Consider the following 18,723-nt stretch of genomic DNA (forward strand, 5'->3'; position numbering starts at 1 on the left):
TCATAATTTTGCGAAAGGACTAAAACATTATGAGATTGGTTGTCATATGGTTCATAATAGTCTTAAAGAAGTGTTTTTAAGTTTTCTTCGTATTCGGAAAAAGCCACGATTGTTTTTGTAAGGACTAGGGAGTGCATGTTCACTAAACCAGCTCTTCATTGGTCAGACCATATTAAACTAACTTTACGTATGAGAATAATTCTTAAGGAGAATTGAACTTGTCACCATTTAAACTTTTAATAGATGATCCAAAAAGTTTATTCACCAGACCAGAGCTACAATTGTTGATGTGCAACATGTGAATTTTTAATGATCGGCCAATCCCAAAGCATCTGAAGTCTAAAGACCTGGTGATCAATGATGGCCAACTGATCAAGTAGATGACCGAACAAACACTATTATTGTTCGACCGATCACCACTTGTGTGGAAAAATAAGTGATTTTCCAAAAAAAAATCATATTCATCGTAATTTTATCAGTAAAAATCAGTCGACTCACGACTGTATACTCTATATTAAAAAGTACATATATATGAGCTACTAAATATAAAAACCTCCTCATATGTCAAAGACTTCCACATCGTAGCTGAAAAAGATGATAACCATTAACCATAAAATCGTTCTAACTACGACCTACATCTTCATTGCATGAGAGAGAACAGGAATACATATCTGAAAACACCTGCATCCGGCGCGAAGATATTGTTATCACCGAAAATTGGCCTTGACCATCACCTTAATTCTGAAATCATCTTTGAGATGATTATTCTATGTTTTACATTAGTTTTCTTTGTCACTGAACATACATAAATAGTACGAATCTGTAAAATGCCAAAAAAAATTAACGAGTATATAACCAGTATGTCAACATACTGTGACGCCCGATCATCAATTATAATAGGCAGGCTTTCTACTTCTATGTTTTACATTAGTTTTCTTTGTCACTGAACATACATGTATAGTATAATCTGAAAAATGCCAAAAAAAAAAAATTAACGAGTATATAACCAGTGTCACTGTCAACATACTGTGACGCCCGATCTTCAAGTATAATAGGCAGGCTTTCTACGTCCGTTCATTCCATCTATAGGCCTTTTATCGTGTGAAAGTCGGTACGTTAATAATATTTATTGGATTTCTATTGGCTAAAATGTATGAAAAATTGTTATTCACAAACACAATGCATTTACAATCAAATTTTAATATATTTTCTTAATATGTACGAAAAATCTAAAATATATATTTTTTGAAATAAATAGAATATTTAAAATAGCTTTCCAATATATCATTTATCATTCCACTATTAATTTTATCTCAAATACGTTTAACCTTTGAATTCTTTCTAGACAAATCAACAAAAAATAAAACATTTTAGTAATATAAATATTCAAATCAATTCTTTTAAATATTTATACGCTATCGTATACCACCAAGATGTTAGACATATATACATACATGATATATTGGCTATTGGAACTAGAATATAAAAGAAAAGAAAACACAGTTGTGGTATATGTGAGTTTTTAATCATAAAGTTCGTTCATTGGTTATATATTATACGTAACTTTTTTATTGTCAACACATTAAACGTAATTTATAACTCATAGTTAGTTGTCAGACTGTAAAAATAAAAGTTCAAATAAAATATAAATTTATACATATTGGATTAATGATTTGAATTTATTTGGATATATTCAAATTTTGGGAATATTTAGATAAATAAAACATTCTAAATTTTCTCAAATACCATATGAGATAGTTTCATTGTGTTTTTCTACTGATTTTTAACTTTGATTTCACTTAATTCATTCGAATTCTTTTATATACATTTTTATAAAAAAAATATTTTTTTTCCTATGAGAAGAGATTTTAAAGATTTTTTTTTCGGGAAGTATGGAGAGACCTGGGCACAATTTATCTGAAGCGCATAGCTATGTATCATCAGCTCTAATGGCTGAAGCCATTGCTGTTCGTTTGGCGGTTTCAATTGCCGTGTACTCAAACGTCCGATCCCTAGCGGTTCTATCGGATTCTCTATCTCTTATCAATCTTTTGAAGAAGGAAGGAAACCAACCTGAACTGTTCGGTATCATGTTTGATATCTATCACTACTTATCTCTCTTTGATTCCATATCTTTCCATTTCATTTCTAGGAACTTTAATGCTGAGGCTGATTCTGTGGCAAAATTAGCCCTTGCTATGTCTGTAACAAACTCCATTATGGGAGTGTAAAACCTTTTTCTTTATGGAATGAAATGTTAGTTTGATCCAAAAAAAAAAGATTTTTTAATAAATTACAAATTCAATAAACTGAATTTTGAATAATTTTACAAAATGTTGAATATAATAAGATAGGATGTTACGACATTTGGCGAAATCATGTATACAATAAAAAGAGATTTGGTAAAAAAATCAAACTCCTACCTTTGATCCAATGTACCTCTAATTGTTTATATAAAGGAAATATACATAAACAATAGTATACACATAATGTTTTATTTTCCCAGCAAAAAGTTATACTAGACTAAAAAGAATCCAAGCATGGTAGCCAAAACGGTAGAATTGAGTTGACATAAACCATAGTTGAAGGTAGATTTCTAGCACCGTGTGCTAGTTTGTCAGCTTTTGTATTTTGCAACATCACCACACTTAATTAAAACAATAATTAAGCCCTAATTTCCTCATTCCTTTTTCTTGATTACTAAACTGACCACACCTTTCTCATTACCACAATACTAAATGCCATTAGAATATAAAATCGACATCAAATGCCATAGCCTTCATCAGTTATAACTTATAAGTACAAACCCCCTTAACGAGTGATCTTCTCAATATTCACAATCTCAAGTAACATGTCTCCCAACGTTCTCAGGTGGTTTAGCCTCGTAGCTCTTCTCTGGCTTCAATCTATCAACGGCACCAACTTGAGTTTCCCTGCTTACTCTTCACAGCTCAAAGAGTTTCTCTCAATCTCTCAGTTTAAACTAAACTACCTCTCCTTCGCCTCCGACGCCGGAAAAGTCCTCGGTTTCATCTCCGGAATCGCTGCCATTCATATTCCTCTACCGCTCGTCCTTCTCGCCGGAGGTTCTTTAGGTTTCGCCGGCTACGGTCTCCAGTATCTATGCATCGTCAAAAAGATGTTCACGTTATCGTTTTATCAGATATGGGGGCTGAGTTTCTTGGCCGGAAACAGCATCTGCTGGATCAACACGGCTTGTTTTATCGTCGCCATCAACAGTTTTCCGTTGAACCGTCAAGTCGCCGTAGGGATCACGGCGAGTTATCAAGCTTTGAGTGGAAAAATCTACACCGACATAGTCCACACGTTCTTCTACTCGTCTCAACGCGAAGCTGCCTCTGGTTACCTTTTGCTCAGCTCTCTAGTTCCTTTGGCTTGTTGTCTCGTGACGGCTCCTATGTTGATGAGAGAAGCAAAAGCGATGTCGTTTTCATCTAGGGATGTTAACGTGGGCTTTATCTTTTTGTTTGTTGTGACTATAGCCACGGGGATATACTCCGTGGCTACGAGTCTTCTCTCGGTTCCAGCGGTTTTAGCACTCGTAGGCATTGTTTTGTTTCTTCTTGCTCCTCTGGCTATTCCAAGTGGAGTTAGGTTTGAAGAGCTTATGTCCTCAACTAGAAGTCAACAAAAGGTATACAACTTGGAAGCTCCTTTTGAAGAAGATCAAAAGAAAGAGGAAGAAGTTGACGAGAAGGCAATAGTTGGAGTTAGAGAAGAGGTCGAGTGGACAAAACTATGGAAGAGACTCGACTTTTGGATATATTTTGGACTTTATTTGTTCGGTCCGACGGTGGGGATAGTGTTTATGAACAATCTTGGTCAAATCTCTGAGTCTCGTGGCTGCGCCGCGACCTCTTCCTTGGTCGCTCTCTCGTCCTCGTTCGGGTTTTTCGGCCGCTTGCTTCCTTCGTTACTCGACTACTTCCTCTCTAGGTACAATCACTTTTTAGCTTTGTCCTTTTACTCTTTTTGTATTAATTAGGAACATACTAATTAATAAAAAACCTTATCAATTATTCCATAATAATACAACTACGTTGACCTAGCACGTACCATTATAACACATGTTGCATCCCCTGCATCTACGTGTTTGGTCTAATTCATTGAACAATCTGTGGACAAAGCGATCGAAAACCATCTTTATAATTATTTTCCCTGATTTTCGGAAATTATTCTAACTTTCGAGAATTATTCTAAATTTATTTTTTATTCATTACAGGAACAGATACATGCCATCAAGCCCGGTTTCTATGGCGGTCTCACTTGTAGCAATGGTTGCTTCGTTTCTCCTCCTCCTCATCGACTCTGACATTGCTCTCTACGTCAGCACGGGGATGATCGGCGTCTTTTCCGGAGCATTGACTTCTCTCTCCGTCACAATGACTGCAGAGCTTTTTGGGACAAAACATTTTGGAGTTAACCATAACATTGTTGTCGGAAGCATTCCGATTGGTTCTTTTGCTTTTGGTTTATTTGCAGCTAAAGTTTACCGCGATGGAGCTGCCTTGGACGGACGTTTTGACGGAAAGTGTTTTGGGATGTATTGCTTTCAAACCACTTTGATCTTTTGGGGAATGCTATGTTCTGTCGCCACCGTTCTAGCCACCGTTTTATATCTACGCAACCGCAAGTTCTACTCGCAGAAGTTGTAGAAGAAGAAACATAACTAATTAGGAGAAAACGCAGCGTTTTGTTGGTTTTTCACGCAAGCTTTCACTTAACCAAAGGAAAGTTTTTTTGGTACCAAACGAAAATATTATTGTATAGTTATGTATCTGGTGTTAAACTGGTGGTATGAGGCCATGAGGGTAAAAGTATTGTATAATATAGACGAACAGTATAAATAGATATACAGAAAAGTTCTTTTTCAATAAAGATCCGTTTTTTCTTATAAGTTGTATGATAGTAAATTCAATCTTTTTTGTTAGATTAGTGTAAGATCATTAATAAATTAAATGCTGAATAATTTAAAACGAGTTTGTTTGAATATAAGTGGGAAATATGACTTCACGAAATTTCGGGTGAGTCCCATTAATATACTCAACAAAATATTATGTGGGTGCGTAGCTGATGTTCTGTTGGTTCGAACGTGGGCCAAGAATCTTGATCATGCATCTGTTATTTAAGTGATTAGTTTCTAGTGTGAACAAAGTTTCTAATTACGAGACTCCAACAGTTATTAATATATTCTCAGTACATCAAATTATTTGTATTATTCAGTGGTGTCCATATATTTTTATTAGACGTCAGAATAAACATTTTGAGAGAGAGAGAGAGAGAGAGAGAGAGAGAGAGAGAGAGAGAGAGAGAGAGAGAGAGAGAGAGAGAGAGAGAGAGAGAGAGAGAGAGAGAGAGAGAGAGATGACGGGACGTATTCGACCACAAGAAGACCTCCTAAACCCATAAATGGTCGAGATCATCAAGACATGCATGTTTTATGCAGAATTTAAGGTTTTAACTTCATACCTATATCTTAGTTCAAAGAAAAAAGCTTCATACGTATATCTAATAGCCTTAAGCATTTCGCTGTTATTGAAGTGTATGACACTTCTTACGGGAAAATTATTTTTAATGTACTAATAAACCGTACTAGCTCAAAATTTTGGCATTTGGGTTGATGATTTGTACTATTAATCAATGACAACACTCATTTTGAAGAATTTATCAACTCATTTAAAATAATTTGCTAGAAGATAAAAACTCCTTGGTTATCCAAACGTGATACTTGCAAGTTTTAATTGGTTTAAGATTATAATATAATAGTAAAACCATATGTATCCATTTAATTAATTATGTACTTGTATACATAAGCTACGATAAAAGTGAGAGAAATTAAGAGAGAGATTGAGAGTAAATTAAAATAATACATATATTAAAATATAAGATGTTTAATTTTCAAAATATATTCAACCATGTGCAAATGACTTGGAGATAGAAAAAGATAATATATCATTTTTTCTTTAAGAAAAAAAGAGAGGGAGAATATCTCATGGGTTAATTGGCTTACTAGCCACATTTCGGTGAGAACTCAAGGAAATGGACATGATTTTGACATAATGCAGTCACTAACTTTTTGCCTTGATTTCTGCCGGTTATAGCCTTTTATGTAATAGGTTGTCGGTTCTTTCACATGGAAAAAACAACGTGGTGGTTTTCTGTCCCCTAATAACAATGAAACACTTTTGGAAGCACGTGCATAAACCATATTCAAAATCAAAAAAAGGAAAAAAAATGCAGAGAGAGGAATTGATGATAAGTAAGTGTAAAAGACAACGTTAAACAAACGGAGAATCCAGAAACTGTAGTTCCATACTATATATTGTAGATAGAATAATATAAAGACAAATATAGTTCCAATTGAAAGAGCATTTACATTGGACAGTTGAAATATGCATGATAGACGCAAAATATGTAATACTTTATCTAAAGAGAAGTCATATATTGCCAAAATAAATCAGATATTGCAAAAATATAAGTTACTATCTTATGTTTCCTTCATAACACTGCAAATAAAGTTTAATTTTCATTTCACAAGTAGTACTACACATAATAGAGAATATTATTTTTTATATCGTAGAACTATTCCATATGGTAACATAACCATATCATTTATGAAGTTAGAAGCAAATCAAACACAACGTATTGGTGGCCAGTAAAATGCATTACCATTCTACATGAGGCATATAGAATAGAAATGGTAAAAATGTATTTGCAATCTAAAGATCATCTTAACATATTTTTTAAATGTTGATATGGTCATGCCTTCATGGAAGCTGGTAATGCATGCCCCAATGCCAACTGTAGTCGTACATAAACTAAACCCTATCAACTATCACTAAACCCTACATAAAAATATAAACCCTAATCCAATGTTAACTCCAATCTTCCATAAACTAAACCCTAACTACTAATCACTAAACCCTATATGGAAATATAAACCCTAATCCAATGTCAACCCCAATCTTTCATAAACTAAACTCCCAAGTAACATGCATTTCCATTCTACATGAGCTATAGAATATAAAATGTAACAAACGATATAGCACAGTACATATATATATTGTTCAAATTTTGAAGTGTCTATGATTGTAGAGGCAAATATTATGTACTATGTTATATCGGTAAACTAAATCCACGTGCAATAATACAGGGACATATATTTACATTCTTCATTAGTCACATGAAATACAAAGCTAATGGGAATGATAATATAACATTTGAGAGTAAACACTAAACCCAAGTTAAGAAAATATAAACCCCAATACATAGGTAACCCAAATCTTTGTGAAATTAAATCCACATGTCATACTATTGAGAACATGTATTTATATTCCTCATGACCAACATGAAATACAAAGCTAATGGGATTGGTAATAGAACACTTGATAGTAAACACTAAACCCAAGTTAAGAAAATATAAACCCCAATACATAGGGAACCCAAATCTTATGAAAATATAAACCTCATGAGCCACATGGAATTTGCAGTGGGAAACGTAGGTACAATCTCATGCGAATGTTATTCCATATAATTGTGCTATGTATTTATTATTTTAAATGTTCCATTCCATATACCGTATACTATGTTACTTGGATACAAATCTAATGGGGGAGTGGTAAAACTACACTTGACATTAAACACCTAACACAAGTTGATGACAGCTATTACATATGAAAGAGTAAGAGGATGCCACGTACACCTCTTGATTTACCAAGATATTTTCACCGTGTAACTTTAAACAATGGGTATAAGGTAATGGTTACGAGAAGGAAAATGTGTGTTATAGGGTTACAAAAAGACTTTTATTCCATTGGAACGGTACTATTTCAAATGGTACTATGTGTATAGTAGATCAAGCATTGAGCACCATGATATACAAAGATAAAGGGGATGGTAACCAAACAATTGATAATAAACACTAAACCCAAGTTAGAAAAATATAAACCCTAATCCCTAGACAGCTCAAATTTTACTGAAATTAAATCATGGTAAATACTTCATATATGAACACCAAACGTACAAACTTACACAACCCAATTCCAAATTTAAACAGAGAGGGACTACAAATAAGATCATTTTCATTTCATATACACTGAATCAAATAGAAATAGAAGCAGTTACAAGTGCAAAGTCTTGAATAACATACCGAATTGGTTTCCCCACGAAAAGCCACCAAAATTCGAAGTCCTTCTCATTGATCAATTGTCGTGAAAGAAGGTAATGAAGAAACATAACCGAGAAGGTATGGGACCCCATCTTTAGTACTTGGTCAAACTGTGAAGCACTCAACATCGTCAGGTCCTCATCATCTAATGCACTATTTATCACTTCAATCCAACGGAGATTGAAATAGTTGTTAACCCTTTTCTTGCCACTGGGTTTGCAGCCTGTTTCAAACAATCTACTTGGAAGCTCTAACTCGTCCATAACAAACCTGAAGAATGGAAAGTAAGAGAGTCAAAGAGTGAAGATGGTTCACAATGTCATATGCAATATATAAATGAATAATGAGCTAAGCAGGGTAAGAACCATCAACCGAAGGGAACAACATATCATGTGAAAGTACCATTTCATGTGAAATGGAATATTATGAATAACATACTATTCCAGTTAATATGACACTCATCAGGCTAAATATACAGATACAGACGTAACATATATGTAGTTTGGGATTAGTGTTCCACAAAATAATCGATATTTCTAGACCATGAACAATGGACCACAAAGACAGAAACCCCAAAACAAGCATAACTTAAATTAATGACATCAGGCTGAGAACCACACTTAAACACAAAGTGAGACAAATCAAATATTATCGCAAGTGCTACTATCCTACATGGAATGGTTTAATGGGATACGAATACTTACGCTGTTGTCAAAGCAGAGAAACAGAGACGAATCAGAAAGCCAAAAAACTTACGATGTTGTCAAAGCTCTAAGAAAACGCTACTCTGTGAAGTTGGAGATTCCGGCGGTGTTACTCCCCTCCGCCGAAACCGTCGCGCAAAACCGAACCACCGACGCCCGGAAAGCCGAAGCCGATGAGAAGGGAAGATGACGGAGATGAAAAGTTGATTGCAGTGAGAGGCGAGCCGTAGGAGCAGAGAAGCGGCAGGGTCGTTTGGAATTTCAGAGAGAACCAACGAAGAAAGCGAGAAGAAGAAGATGTGTGGAATAAGAGAATACACGATTTACTTTGGACAATAAAAGTTATAATTTTTTTTTAATTGTAGCAGGTTAGCCGGTGAAAGAGAAAGGATAAGATAGTATTATTATGTATTATTGACGCTGTCTATACATCTGTTAGGTAAAAGTGCTATAAGGTGAATTACTTTTTTTTTCATGTCTATATCTCCTAATTTCCCATATCTCATTCTCTTGATTTTGTTTTCATGATCGATGGTTAATTACCTTCACGCTACAACTTGCAAAAATGATACTATACGTTGTTACTGAAGAGGCCCGGCCAATTTTAGACTTTATACAATTGTGAACAATATCTAATGTATTTTAATTACAATGTTGGTCAATTGTAGTCTAAAATTGAGAGAAGATTCTAAGAATGAATCAATTGTCATACATATGGTCTTTAACATACTTACATGGACCATTGTAGTAGGTATTATATAAACATTTTACGTCATCACTCATCCTTACAAGAACATATTTTATCGAACCAAATTATTAATTGTTATATCATGGACTCGATAATGTTGGTAAGTGTATTTCCCTTTGAAATTTTCACTCAACCAACAAATTTCTTTTATTTATATTTTAACATTTTAGTTCCGTTCTTCTGCTTTTGACCATACTAGTTCTATCTTTAATTAGACTCCAATATTCAAATATCATGTTTCCTTTCTATCTATTTGTTTTCAGTTTCAAGAAAACAAACTTAACTCCTTTCTCACACACAAAAATCGAAAAACAAACTTACAAATAAGAGAGGGAACAAACCGCACATGTCCTACAGAAAAGTCAAAGGTCCCTTATAAATAAGTAACCAAATAAATTTCAAATTTTACATAAGTGAAGACAGCAAATCAAATAACGTATTTCACAATGTGCATGTCTAAAACCATAGTTCTAGCTCTCTTTGTTGCAACGCTCAGAGCGTCTTGCAACGCGGTCACAAACGCCAGACCACAGCCACCTTTCCCGGCAATTCTAATCTTTGGGGACTCAACCGCAGACACAGGCAACAACAACTACCATTCACAGGCTGTCTTCAAGGCTAAGCATCTCCCTTACGGCGTTGATCTCCCCGGTCATGAAGCTAACGGAAGGTTCTCTAATGGAAAGCTAATCTCTGATGTTATAGCCTCCAAACTTAACATCAAAGAGTTTGTTCCTCCGTTTCTACAACCTAACATCTCCGACCAAGACATTGTTACTGGAGTCTGTTTCGCATCTGCTGGTGCGGGTTATGATGATCGTACCTCGCTCTCGAGCAAGGCGATTCCAGTCTCAAAACAACCAAGCATGTTCAAGGATTACATTGCTCGTCTCAAAGGTATCGTAGGAGACAAGAAAGCGATGGAAATAATTAATAATGCTTTAGTGGTCATAAGCGCAGGATCTAACGATTTCATCTGGAACTTTTACGATATTCCCACTAGGCGTCTTGAGTATCCTGATATCTATGGTTACCAAGAGTTTGTTCTCAAGAGGCTTGACGGTTTTGTAAGGGTACTGTTTTCTATAAATCATTAATATTTATTCAAACTATTTTTTATATTTATCACGTTGATTTTCTCAATTTTTTTCCTCTTATTTTGTGCAGGAACTTTATAGTTTAGGTTGCCGGAATATAGTTGTCGGAGGGTTGCCGCCAATGGGATGTTTACCGGTCCAAATGACCACGAAAATGAGAAATGTTATGAGATTTTGTGTGGAACAAGAGAACACGGACTCAGTTTTGTACAATCAAAAACTTGTGAAGAAACTGCCTGAGATTGAAGCGTCTCTACCAGGAAGCAAGTTCCTTTACGCCAACGTATATGACCCTGTGATGGATATGATCCAAAAACCTAGCAAATATGGTATGTATCATTTCTTCTTTGTCTCGCAAGTCATTAAAATATTCTCTTATTAAGTTATATGCAATTCATTTCATGGTTGTAAAAATGAAAACAGGGTTCAAGGTGACGAAAAAAGGATGTTGTGGGACAGGGTACTTAGAAACGGGCTTCATGTGTAATGTCATTTCAAAGACATGTTCGAACCATTCGGATCACTTGTTTTGGGACTCAATTCATCCCTCGGAAGCTGCTTACAAATACCTAGGAAACTTTGTTGATGCTCAGATTCGAGGGTGGCTTAAGACTTAAGTCACTACAATTTTCAAAATGTATTTTAGTCTTGGATATGACCAAGGCACACATATATGCCCCTATGGAGGAGATATACGTATCGAATGGGTGATGTATTTCGAATTATGATGATGTATTTCGAATTATGATTGGAGTTTCTTATATATAATTGATACCCTCGTAAATAAATTACATACCGTAAAAAAATATTCTCACGTTGCTTTTTTGCATAGGTTACAAAGATTTTAATACGTAATCATGAAGTGAACTAGGTTGACTTTGTTGGAGTAATCTCAAAATAGCTTGGGAAACAAGTAATCCTATTCCTATCTTGTTATGGTTATCTATAAGGTTTAGGATTATCTTGAAAGTTTATTTACTAATGAGTTTAGGAGTTATCTATTGATATAAAAGGAGTTGCAGAATTGTTGCAACACTTAAGAGAAACATTGTGATTGTGAGCTTAGGGTTTTGAGTAATTTTCCCTAAGAGATTAATAAGAGAAGCTACTTCTTGTTAACGTGTTCTTGCAATCTATCGAGAGACTATATTGAAAGACTATATTGTGGTATCAGAGCCTCTAGGATACGATCACAGAAGTTATGGGCGACATTGTCACTACGAAAGTTAAGGAAGGGGGAGGATCCTCTTCCATAAAGTGTCTGATGCTAACTTCGACAAACTATACGGTGTGGGCAATGCGAGTTAAAGTGCTATTGAGGGTTCATAAAGTTTGGGAGGTCATAGAGAATGAATCTGATAATGGAGAGAAGAACGACATGGCTACTGCTCTACTCTTCCAGTCTATACCCGAGGCACTCATTCTCCAGGTAGGAGAGCTTGACACAGCCAAGAAAGTATGGGATGCGATTAAATCAAGACACATGGGAGCAGATCGTGTACGCGAGGCAAGACTACAAACATTAACCGCAGAATTTGAGAGAATGAAGATGAAAGACAGTGATACAATTGATGACTTTGTGGGAAAGCTATCGGAGATCTCATCTAAATCATCTGCTCTAGGAGAAGTTATTGAAGAAACAAAATTGGTGAAGAAGTTCTTATCCAGCTTACCACGAAGAAAATATATACATATTGTGGCATCATTAGAACAGGTTCTTGATCTTAAAACCACAAGCTTCGAGGATATAATTGGCCGGTTAAAAGCTTATGAAGAGAGAGTTGCTGAGGAAGAAGATGAAACACAGAACAAACTCATGTACGCAGAAAATACTGAATCTCAACCTGCTTCAACCTACAGCAACAACTATAGAGGTAGAGGACGTGGTGGTCGATTTAATAACAGAGGACGAGGAAGGGGAAGGTACAACGATCGGTACAACGACCAGTACCAAAACCGGTACCAAAATACTTTCGACATGTCCAAGATCGAATGCTTTCGGTGTGACAAGATGGGTCACTTCGCGTCTGTATGTCCTGATCGTCTACTCAAGCTACAGATAGCCACAGAAACAAAAGAGAAAGATGATGCAACACAGGAAGCAGAGGAACTGATGATGCATGAGGTGGTATACCTTAACGAGAAGAACGTTAACCCACTTGACTTTGAAGCAAATTCAGAAAATGAAAGAGTATGGTATCTAGACAATGGGGCAAGCAACCATATGACTGGCGACCGGAGATACTTTAAGGAAATCGACGAGTCAATCACTGGCAAAGTAAGATTTGGAGACGACTCTCGCATCGACATCAAAGGAAAAGGGCCAATACTGTTCCTCACCAAGGAAGGAGGAAAGAAGATTCTTGCTGATGTCTATTATATACCAGACCTAAAAAGCAATATAATTAGCCTAGGTCAAGCTACAGAGTCCGGCTGCGACATCAGAATGAAAGATGATTACCTTACATTACAAGACAAAGATGGAAAATTGATCGTAAAAGCAAGACGATCTAAGAATCGGCTATATAAGGTAACTATTGACAGCAATGAGGAATGCCTACAGCTCTCAGTTCCAAGCGACTCCGCAAAGTGGCATGCACGGTTAGGTCACATAGGGAGAGAAACAATGCGACTAATGGCCAACGGAGAGCTCGTGTATGGACTACCTAAGATCGAGATTGATAAAGAAACATGCTCCTCTTGCTTACTTGGCAAACAAGCAAGACAGATGTTTCCAAAAGCGACTGCATATCGAGCTGAGAAAATACTCGAACTTATACATGGAGACCTCTGCGGGCCTATAACACCATCCACACCCTCTCAAAACCGATATATTTTTGTTCTCATTGATGACCATTCCAGGTATATGTGGAGTATACTCTTGAAGGAAAAAGGAGAAGCATTCGACAAGTTCAGAAAATTCAAGGTTGTAGTTGAGAAGGAAACAGGAACTGTGATCAAAACTCTTAGAACAGACAGAGGAGGTGAATTTGTGTCTAACGAGTTCAACATATTTTGCGAGACGAATGGAATTACAAGACACCTAACAGCTCCCTACACCCCTCAACAAAACGGGGTAGTAGAAAGACGGAATCGAACTCTTCTTAACATGACTAGAAGTATGTTGAAACATATGGAGCTACCAAACTACCTCTGGGGCGAGGCAGTGAGACATGCGACTTACCTTATAAACAGAGCTGCAACTCGAGTCATCAAGACAACACCCTACGAGCTGTTCAAAGGCAGGAAACCAAACATAGAGCACCTGCGGATTTTTGGATGTATTGGATATGCTAAAGTAGACTCACAACATCTCAAGAAACTCGACAACAGGTCTCGACAGCTCGTACATCTCGGAACCGAGCCAGGATCTAAGGCCTATAGGTTACTTGATCCAACGACAAAAAGAATGGTGGTAAGTAGAGATGTGATATTTGATGAAACCAAGAGCTGGGACTGGAAGAAGATTAATGAAAGAGGAGAGACGGGAGTGTTCCGCATTGGTATCAGTCAGTTTGGGAATCACGGAGTTGATGACGACACCACTGTCGTCGACAATGAAGAAGAAGCAACAGAAACCCAAGCTACAGATACAATAAACCAAGGAGAAGAAGATGAGGATCACGATGATGATCATGATGAACCAGAGCTAAGGAGATCCACTAGAGAAAGAAAGTTACCTGGTTACCTTGATGATTACATCCTTCTGGCAGAGCTAGAAGGAGAGCGGTTATTGCTGAGCATAAATGATGAACCATGGAGCTTCGAAGAAGCTAAAGAAAAGAAAGTATGGAGAGATGCTTGCGAAGACGAGATCAAATCAATAGTCAAAAACAAAACATGGGACTTAGCTGAACTACCTGTTGGAGCAAAGGCAATAGGGCTCAAATGGATCTTTAAGATCAAACGAAACTCTGACGGAAGCATCAACAAATTCAAGGCAAGACTAGTAGCAAAGGGCTACATACAGAGACATGGTGTCGACTTTGATGAGGTTTTTGCGCCCGTGGCACGTATTGAAACTGTCCGGTTCTTACTTGCATTAGCAGCATCACAAGGTTGGCAAGTTCATCACTTGGACGTCAAGACTGCATTCTTACACGGAGACCTTAAAGAAGAAGTGTACGTCTCCCAACCAGAAGGATTCGTGGTTAAAGGACAGGAAGGAAAAGTATACAGGCTTAAAAAGGCACTCTACGGTCTACGTCAGGCTCCAAGAGCATGGAACGAAAAATTAAACAGAGTTTTAGGAGAATTGAAGTTCGTAAAGTGTGCAAAAGAACCAGCAGTTTATCGACGCCAAGAGAAAGAACATCTATTGCTTGTTGCAGTGTATGTTGATGACCTTCTTGTGACTGGTACAAGTCGTGTGATGATCGAAGAGTTTAAGAAAGGAATGTCTGAAAGGTTTGAAATGAGTGATTTGGGTAAATTAACATACTATCTGGGCATTGAGGTTGATCAACACAATGAAGGCATCACGCTGAAGCAGGAAAGATACGCCAAGAAGATACTAGAAGAATGTGGAATGCGTGACTGCAACACAGTTCAAGTACCTATGGATCCAAGCTTGAAGATGTCTAAAGCACTAGATGAGCAAAGCGTGAACGAGAAAGAGTACAGAAGAAGCATCGGGTGTCTCAGATATTTACTTCATACTCGACCCGACTTATCCTTTTCGGTTGGAGTGATGAGTAGGTATATGCAGGACCCGAAGACGTCACACGCCGCAGCCATAAAGCAAATCTTGCGCTACTTACAGGGAACACTTGGTTTTGGATTAGTGTTCAAACGGGGAACAAATACAAAGCTAATAGGTTATAGTGACGCAAGTCACAATGTGGACGAGGACGACGGCAGAAGCACGACAGGTCATGTCTTTTACTTCTTAGATTCACCCATAACCTGGTGTTCTCAGAAACAAGAGACAGTTGCTCTCTCATCCTGTGAAGCAGAATTTATGGCAGCAACCGAGGCAGCAAAACAGGCAATTTGGCTTCAAGAATTACTTAGTGAGATCATGGGAAAGGAGTGTGAGAAAGTAGTGGTTCTGATTGATAACAAGTCTGCAATAGCCTTAACCAAGAACCCAGTCTTCCATGGACGCAGCAAACATATTCATCGTCGCTATCATTTTATAAGGGAGTGTGTTGACAACAATCTGATTGAAGTTCAACATGTACCAGGAAGCATTCAGAAAGCAGACATTCTAACCAAAGGACTTGGAAGAATACGATACAAAGAAATGAGAAGTTTGATTGGAGTTGAAGATGTGTCCCAAAGCTATTTTAAGCTTAAGGGGGACAATGTTGGAGTAATCTCAAAATAGCTTGGGAAACAAGTAATCCTATTCCTATCTTGTTATGGTTATCTATAAGGTTTAGGATTATCTTGAAAGTTTATTTACTAATGAGTTTAGGAGTTATCTATTGATATAAAAGGAGTTGCAGAATTGTTGCAACACTTAAGAGAAACATTGTGATTGTGAGCTTAGGGTTTTGAGTAATTTTCCCTAAGAGATTAATAAGAGAAGCTACTTCTTGTTAACGTGTTCTTGCAATCTATCGAGAGACTATATTGAAAGACTATAGACTTTGTAAATCACCGGATTACTTGGATCGTATTGGCTCGACCATATCATATCTATACTATTATTTACAAAAAATAAAAATTTGCATTTGAACTCTCACGTTAAAAGTTAAAGCGATTAAAATTAATGATATCTTTAATAAATTTTTACATATAATTCATTTTATAGTGAAAATGAATTTTATATTAACTATTTTAGATTTATATGTTATGTTTGATAATTGATAAAAAATAGATTTTTAAAATCAGATAATTCTTATATATTGTGCTGTTATCTATAAATAATATATTGTATTATAAAAGTTAAAAATTAACCTATAAATCATTTATAATTAAATATTAATCAAATAAAAACATTTGTATAGATATATTTTCTAAAATATTTTTAATGTGTGAGTTTTTAAAATTTAAACACAAGAATAAACATATATATATATATATATATATATATATATAATTGATGAAAAACTTTGTCATATAAAAATAATTTGATGTTTGATTTAAAATTTTCAGAGATACAAATAATAACTTATCAAGCTGATTTTTGACATAATAAAACATAAAAAAAATAATAAATATTCATAAAAAGATTAATATGCCCACATATGCGGGCAAACCATCTAGTCTTTATAAAATAATATGAGATTTTATATGGGATATCGACAAATCACTTGTTAACTGAACTAAGCTAAAAATTCATGACACTCAACATGCTATCCAAGTCCCAACCTCCCGTATAGATATGTTACCAAACAGAAAAAGAAATTGAAGAGCTATTTTTTAATTACATGAAGAGTTCTCAATTATTTATGAGTGAACAGTTTTGTAAAGGATTATCTGGTGCATAAAAAAAGAAGTAAAGGATTAATCTATGATGAATAGTTCATCTCAGAACAGATTAACCCACGACCACTAATTTTATCTACACTACATCTATGATAAACATCTTTACTACTCCACTGTTCATCTTTCAAAAAAATGGAACAGTATTCGATATTAGTGTTGATATATATATCTATAAGATAACATTTTAACAATTTGAAACGGGGAGAGAATTATTCAAAGCTATTGTGTGTGTTACACTGTTACTAGGCAAAACATGAGCTTTAAGCCTTTAGGTAATGCCCGAAATTAAGAAGACATTAATGTATAACTATTACTACATTCTCCGTTTCATTTTAATATTCATTTTAGATTTGGACACACCGATTAAAATATATTTATTTTTTTATATTTATTAAATAAAAACATCATTACCAATACATATAACCATATTTCAAACAATAACAAAATAGATTATAATATAAAATTAATAAATTTTACATTAAAATTATAAAAGAAATATTTATTTTGCAACGAAATTTAACTGTACAACGAAAATTTAACTCTATAAACGAAAGTTTGTGGGGCTCTACGTAATCAAACATCAGATAGTAGTAGTACTATAGTACTAGTAGTTTATGTAACTGCGTCATGTGATGACTCTGGAACTCTGTTAGAGATATAAATAGATTCTCCTACGGCTGTCATTAATTTAATTGATCAATTAATTCCTTTAACTAATAGACTAAACCACATTAAAGTTGTTGATTAATTTAAAATTTTGAATCAGTACCTGGGAAAGCTCGTTGCTTAATTTATATATTAGTCAACGCCTTCATTTAATGTTAATCTAACAAAATAGTACTTTTTTAATATTGCATATTCTATATTTTTCATACATTTTAATAAAACACATTAAATTTAAATAATTTTTTATGTTTATCTTTGTTCTATAATTTTAAGCCAATAAAAATTTAGTAAAAACAATTAAGTTTTTTGAAATTTGCAATTAGTTAATAAAACATATCTTGAAAATGTAAAAAATAGATATTTTTAAAACAATTTTTTTTTCTAAAATATGTAATATTAAGGAACAGAAGGAGTAGTATAAGTGATTTAATAAGCTCATAACTTATTTAGTCGAATCTCATATAAATTAATACTTCAATTTACCAAGACTTTATCTCTGGTTCTTTATTCCCTGTAAATTGTGTCTGGGTTGATGTGGATTTATATTAATTTAAAGGATGTAGATTTATTATTTGTTCTCTTCTCGATCTATGTTTTGAAACTAGTTAAGCATGGGATAAAAAAAAAGGAATCCACGAAGCAAACCTTACATTTAACGCGAAAGCAAATGTCACCTCCTACCAAAAATGTAATCTAATAGACAACTTTATAATTCTATTTTTAATACAAAAATTCATATTTGATTGTATCATTTTGAACCGTTCTGTGAAAATTCACATATAAACGATTTTTTTACCATGTTAAAAATCTCTTATAGATTTCATATCAACTAATTTGCATAGTTGTTGACAAATCGATTCTATTGTAACTAGAAGTTCGAAATTT

The 18,723-nt window shown here is 35.1% G+C and overlaps 2 protein-coding genes and 1 long non-coding RNA gene across 3 annotated transcripts; 2 read left to right on the forward strand and 1 right to left on the reverse strand.

The window, feature by feature from the left end:
- Positions 1–2,732: 2,732 nt before the first annotated feature.
- Positions 2,733–6,246, forward strand: LOC103865028 (protein NUCLEAR FUSION DEFECTIVE 4). Its single transcript, XM_033290368.1, has 2 exons — positions 2,733–3,957; positions 4,244–6,246. The coding sequence occupies exons 1-2, from the start codon at positions 2,852–2,854 to the stop codon at positions 4,674–4,676; spliced, it is 1,539 nt and encodes a 512-aa protein (XP_033146259.1). The 5' UTR covers positions 2,733–2,851; the 3' UTR covers positions 4,677–6,246.
- Positions 6,014–9,175, reverse strand: LOC117133653. The gene is made up of 2 exons (XR_004457581.1): positions 8,945–9,175; positions 6,014–8,458 (listed from the first exon to the last, which is right to left on the reverse strand). It is a non-coding gene; the product is annotated as an uncharacterized LOC117133653 (long non-coding RNA).
- Positions 9,176–10,042: 867 nt separating this feature from the next.
- LOC103865029 (GDSL esterase/lipase At2g30310) lies at positions 10,043–11,381 on the forward strand. The gene is made up of 3 exons (XM_009142809.2): positions 10,043–10,713; positions 10,808–11,066; positions 11,161–11,381. The coding sequence occupies exons 1-3, from the start codon at positions 10,087–10,089 to the stop codon at positions 11,352–11,354; spliced, it is 1,080 nt and encodes a 359-aa protein (XP_009141057.1). The 5' UTR covers positions 10,043–10,086; the 3' UTR covers positions 11,355–11,381.
- Positions 11,382–18,723: the final 7,342 nt, after the last annotated feature.

This window comes from Brassica rapa, chromosome A04 (genome assembly GCF_000309985.2).
Source record: "Brassica rapa cultivar Chiifu-401-42 chromosome A04, CAAS_Brap_v3.01, whole genome shotgun sequence".
NCBI lineage: Eukaryota > Viridiplantae > Streptophyta > Magnoliopsida > Brassicales > Brassicaceae > Brassica > Brassica rapa.